The sequence below is a fragment of the Myotis brandtii genome, unplaced genomic scaffold (genome assembly GCF_000412655.1).
Source record: "Myotis brandtii unplaced genomic scaffold, ASM41265v1 scaffold1956, whole genome shotgun sequence".
In the NCBI taxonomy this organism is placed as follows: domain Eukaryota; kingdom Metazoa; phylum Chordata; class Mammalia; order Chiroptera; family Vespertilionidae; genus Myotis; species Myotis brandtii.
Window position 1 is genome coordinate 361,803 of NW_005357294.1, and position 5,841 is coordinate 367,643.

Below are 5,841 nucleotides of genomic sequence, written 5' to 3' on the forward strand. Positions count from 1 at the left end.
CTCTGCCCCTGATCCCGCTCCCCCAGCTGCCACCAATCACAGCCCCTCCAACACCGCCCACATTGCCCAGGGCACCACCCACTCAGGCACCCGAGTGAACCCCTCCTCGGCCCGACCCTCAGCTACCTCCCCTCCACGGTACCCCCACTCCCCACCCCGAACCTCCTCCTCCCCTGCTTCTGTCAACGGCCCACGCGGCTCTGAAACGGCTCGGAAGAGCATCCTGGAGTTGCAGCGGAAGCTGGCCCACCGCAAGACCAGCAAGTTCCCCGAGAGCCCCCGAGGTCGGTGCTGTCCCGGGGTTGACACCTGTCTGGGGGCTCCTGACCGCCCTCGGAGACCCCCCCGGGCACCTGCCTGGGCTATAGACCACGCCACTGCCCACCCCCTCCACCCCTTGCCGTCCCCAGAGCCGAAGCAGCTGGCCTTGGAGAGGTTGGTGGGGGAGATCGCGTTCCAGCTGGACCGCAGGATCCTGTCCAGCATCTTCCCGGAGCGCGTGCGCCTCTACGGCTTCACCGTCTCCAACATTCCCGAGAAGATCATCCAGGTGTGTGCCGTCTCCCACTCACGGCCAGAGGGCCTGCCGGGCACGTGGCAGGAATGGGGAGCGTGCTGGCCGCTGAGGGGCTGCTGGGGGCCCTGCCCTCCAGCCAGGTGAGCGCAGTGTAACCCCAGGGCACCGGGGACGGAGGAAGGACTGCGCTCCGTCCACGTGGCCAGCAGCGCCTGGGCACCTACCAGCGGGAGGCCGTGGTCCCAGCTGCACTGACTCCCCAGAGAACAGGGCAGGGGAGCGGCTGAGCATGGTCAGGTCTGCGCTTTCCTCCTCGGCCCCTGCAATGGCCCCCCAGGCCTCCCCCCAGACTGGAAGGGGGCGTGCATGTGGGCTCCGCTTGGGAAACAGCCCCCTGTGCTCCCGGCCACCTCCTCTAGGCCACCTGTGTCTGCGCACTATCCACCTGGGGGAGGGGGGGTGACTGGGCAGAGTGACTGCTTACAGGGGTTCATCCGGCCCAGCTATGAGCTGGTCTTTTCCTGTTGTTGAGGTGCCTTCAGTCTTTCCCTTCAATGTGGCGCCCGTGGTGCCCCCCGCGACCCCTCAGTGGCTCCGGGAATGTTTGTGACTTTTGTGTAATGAGTTAGTTGTCCAGCCGAAGCCTCTCACTAGTTTTCAGAGCTCACATATCATCAGCTCAGTTTTCTACGCAGACAATCATTTTGTACAGTAGTTACGAGAAGCCATGATGTGGCAACCTCATCCTGTTTCTGACTTGACGAGGAACACTTCCTGTTAAGTATGAGGTGTGCTCCAGGCTTTTAAAAAATATCTTTTTTTTTTTTTTTTTTTTTCATTGAGTTCAGAGAGGAAGGGAGAGGGAGAGAGAGATAGAAACATCCATGATGAGAGAGGATCATGGATCGGCTGCCTCCTGCACACCCTCTACTGGGGATCAAGGCCGCAACCCGGGCCTGTGCCCTGACCGGGAATTAAACCCTGACCTCCTGGTTCATAGGTCGTTGCGCAACCCCTGAGCCCGCCGGCCGGGCTGCTCCAGGCTTTTTGCCGGGTCAGTCAGTTCCCGGTTACAGATGACAGATCCCTCTCGAGCTGGTGTCAGCAGGAAGGGTTATTACGTCTGCGTGGCCCAGAAGCTCCGGAAGCAGACAACAGTGGGCTTTTCCTGCTCTGCAACCAGGAAAAACGCCAGCACACCAGGGACCTTCCTAGTGGACACACCATTGCAGAAACCCAGGTCCCAGGGGCGTCGGGAAAAGGTGGTTTTCAGCTTCCAGCCCCTTGGAAGTCAGAGGGCGCTAGAAGGCTCTAGAACAGAAACCAGATGAGCCAGATTCAGAATCTGCCCCATCGGGTTAAGAAATTTCCCCTCTCCCTCCTTTGTTGAGAGCTTTTGGTTTTGTTTTCTTAATCGTGAACAAACATTGGATTTTTTTAGAATGTTGTTCTGTCTCTGATGAGATGCTCACATGACTTCCCCTCTCTCCCTTTTCTCTTTAACATATTGACACTCGAGATAAGATATTCTGATCATAAACCACACCAATCCCTGGTGTTTGTTTTGTTTTTTTAATATATTTTGATTTCAGAGAGGAAGGGAGAGGGAGACAGAAACATCACTGATGAGAGAGAATCATGGATCAGCTGCCTCCTGCACGCCCCCCACTGGGGATGGAGCCCTCAACCCTCGGGCATGTGCCCTGACCGGGAATCGAACCCTGACGTCCTGGTTCATGGGTCGATGCTCAGCCACTGAGATACACGTGCTGGGCTATTTTTGTTTCTTGGGTTGAGTACTTCATTTTATTTTGCATTTCTTTTGCTTTTAAATAAAGCATTTAGGGGGGCAGTAAAAATCTGTAACAACTGGAACTGCGGGAACCAGCCAGAGTGGACGGTGAGGCAGGATCTAGGGCAGAAGGGGAGGTTCTATTGCTCAGCAGCTGCCGGGGACGCGGTCTCGGAGCAGCCACAGCCCTGTGTCTGCCACCCCCCTGCCTGCCTCGGAGAGTACCTGCAGGTGGACGAACCCAGCCCTCGCCCTCTATGGCCAGACCCTGTCCATCCCTACCGTGGTCAGCTTGAGCATTTAAAACCACAAAGCCACCCTAGCCTGTTTGTCTCAGTGGATAGAGCGTTGGCCTGCAGACCAAAGGGTCCCGGGTTCGATTCTGGCCAAGGGCAGGTATCTTGGTTGCGGCTCCTCCCTGGCCCGGGCCCTGGTCCAGGCGCGTGCAGGAGGCAACCAATCGAAGTGTTTCTCTCACATCGATGTTTCTCACTGTCTCTCCCTCTCTCTTCCACTCTCCCTAACAATCAATGGAAAAATAACCTCGGGTGAAGATTAACAAAAAAAATTAATTTTTAAAAAACAACACCGCCCCCCCCCCCAAAGCCCACCAGGAGCCTCCATCCCTTCAGGACAGGGCCCTTCCTCCTGCTCTGCTCTCAGCACCTTGGGGTGTGGGGGGCCATGCCCTCAGCTCCCCCACCCAGGGTGCTTGTCCTCTTCTTCCCCACCTGCTCCCCTTCCCCTCTTAAAGGGTCACTTCCTTGGGGCAGCCCTGGCCTGGTCTCTCAGCCCACACGGCTCTCCAGGGCCCAGCACCCTGCAGGGCGGGCTCAGTCTGGACCGCACTGACCTCCCGTTCCTTCCGGAGATCCGTGCCCCAGACCTCGCGCAGCGGGAGCTCAGCCAGGGCCCCGGGCTGAGCAGGCCTTGGGGCTCCTCCCGGCACGGCCCACAGCTGTGCACCCACGGTGCTCCCTGCCATCCCGGGATGACAGTTCCCTTGCTTACCCTCCACCGTTGGCTGAGCTCTGGAAGTCCTTCCCACTGGGGCCAGGAGAGGAGGCTAGAATCAGGGAGACAGGCTGCCCAGGAAGTGAAGAGCCAAGCCTAGAGCTCTAGTGTCACCTGCCAGAGGTCAGGGGTCACTTCAGCTGAGCCCAGCCCTAAGCCCAATGCTCTGCTCACATGACCACCTGGGGGGGAGGACAGAGTGGTCTTCCTGGAGGAGGTGATGCCTAAGCGTCTTGTCTGGGCCTTCCCGTCAGGTAAGGAGCTAGCATCTAGGGAGTGGCTGGCAGGGGGCACGCAGGGCCAGATCAGAACCTCGCAGGTCGGCCCTGGCCCCGAGAGCGGGAGCAGAGGGAACCGCAGAAGGGCTCAGGCAGGGAGACACCCTACCGGACGCCCACTTCAGACCCTTAGTTCTGCGGGCCTGGGGGCCACGGCACCTGTGACAGGCACATCATGTGCAGGACCCAGTGCAAATGGTAACACAGCAACAGCTGAGCATTCAGCTGAGTGCAGGCCCTCTGAGCCTGGTGTCATGTGACTGTCCAGGAGGCCACAGCGGGGGGCGTGGGGAGGAAGGACGCAGCCACCACCTGGCTAGGGAGCACAGGTGATGAAGACGCAGGTGGAGACAACCCCCAGCCGCTGCCAGTCCCCAGGTCCAGGCACCAGGAGCGGACACCTGAGGGACAGCCGGACCCCAGTGCTGGGGCAGCATGGCTGGCTCTGGGCCTGGTGGTCATGTCAGCGTGAGGTGGGAGTGACTCCAGCAGGGCCTGAGCCAGGTGCAGAGGAGGAGGCGCCTGGAGAGATGAGAGGAAGGGCAGGGGGCCAGGAGGAAGCCCGGGAGAGCCCCCCAGTGGCGTCTGGTGGGCCAGGCAGCCCTGGGGGCATCGGAGCTCCCTCACTGTCCCTCCAACCCCGGCTCCCAGCCACGCTCTCGCTCTCGGTCCTCGGTTCCTCTTGGCCTCAGCTCCGTCCCGAGTCCCTGGTGGTGATGGATCCGGGGATGGGGCTTAGGGAACCTTTGCCCCTCACCTGACCGCGTCCCCTCCCTCTTCCCAGGCCTCCCTGAACCCCAATGACCACAAGCTGGATGAGGAGCTGTGCCAGACGCTCACCCAGCGCTACGTGAGCATCATGAACCGGCTGCAGAGCCTGGGCTACAACGGGCGGGTGCACCCGGCGCTGACGGAGCAGCTGGTGAATGCCTACGGCATCCTGCGCGAGCGGCCAGAGCTGGCCGTGTCCGAGGGCGGCTCCTACACCGTGGACTTCCTGCAGCGCGTGCTGGTGGAGACGGTGCACCCCAGCATGCTCACCGACGCGCTGCTGCTGCTCTCCTGCCTCAGCCAGCTGGCGCACGACGACGGCAAGCCCATGTTCATCTGGTGACGGCGGCCTGCCCCGCCGGCCCAGGCTCGCTGGGCCCAGCTCCCCCACGCGTAGACATTAAAGATTCCCACGGTGCTGGCCGCGGGGCCTGCCCGCACTCCTGGCCGTGCTGCTTCCTTGGGTGGTTCCCAGTGCCCGCTCCCCTTTGCCCGGTCAGTACTGACGGCCCTGGGGCAGCTGCCTGGCCGAGGGGGGTTCAGAAGGCCCCAAGGCTCCCCTGGCCTGGCCGTGGGAGCAGCGAGAGGCCCTGACTTGGCGGGAGGAGCAGGAAGCAGGAAGGAGCCGAGCTGGCAGGGAAGGCTGTGGCAGTGTCTGCACCCCTGGCCACAACTGTGGGCTGGGGCCTGGGTGCAGCGCAGAGGCAGATTGGACGCGAGAGGAGGATGTGGCTGTGGGAGTTCCTCCTTCTGGACCAGGCAGGGATGAAGGGGGAGGTTCTGGACCCTCTTGAGAGCAGGGGGACATGAGAGGGAGGGAAGGGAACCAGGAGAAAGCCTCCCATGGACCTGGACATGGGTAGCCCAGGGGGATGGGACCCCTTCCCAAGGCACCCGGGGCCCAGGGAGCAGAGGCAGCTCCACCGGGTGCCGAGACCAGCCCCCACCTGCTGCAGGGGCAGAGGCAGGATGGGAAAGCAGAACAGAGCAGGGGAGCTCGGCCCCAGGCGTGGCTCAGGGGTTGAGTGTCCACCTATGAACCAGGAGGTCTGGTTCAGTTGATCAGGGCACATGCCCGGGTTGCAGGCTCCATCCCCAGTAGGGGGCGTGTGAGAGGCAGCCGATCTATGACTCTCCCATCATTGGTGTTTCTATGTCTCTCTCTCCCTTCCTCTCTGAAATCAATAAAAATATATTTTTTTAAACATGCTTAAAAAGAACCTGCTGTAGGGACTGGTTCACAGCTCCAGTTAGAAAGGGGGGGCCCAGCGACGCCAGAGGGAGTCGGAGGCCGCTCCCTGGCCACCACCTGAGCGGGTGGGAGCGGGCTCAGCAGGTAACGGAGACGGGCCCTCGTGCCAGGAGGGGGCGGGGGCAGTGGCCGCGCAGGATGGAACCAACGGCCCCTTCCCCCCAGTTGGGAAGCTCCGTGGGGTAGGGTCACAGAGCCGTCCTACTGTGCGCCCGAA

At 61.4% G+C, this 5,841-nt stretch overlaps 1 protein-coding gene across 1 annotated transcript in view; it reads left to right on the forward strand.

The window, feature by feature from the left end:
* SPATC1 (spermatogenesis and centriole associated 1) overlaps positions 1-5,424 on the forward strand; it is a 14,386-nt gene extending 8,962 nt beyond the window's left edge. Inside the window, exons 4-6 of the mRNA XM_014538692.1 lie at positions 2-284; positions 411-550; positions 4,386-5,424. Of these exons, the coding sequence (XP_014394178.1) occupies positions 2-284; positions 411-550; positions 4,386-4,715 (753 nt within the window). The 3' untranslated portion in view covers positions 4,716-5,424. The remainder of the gene's footprint in view (position 1; positions 285-410; positions 551-4,385) is intronic.
* Positions 5,425-5,841: the final 417 nt, after the last annotated feature.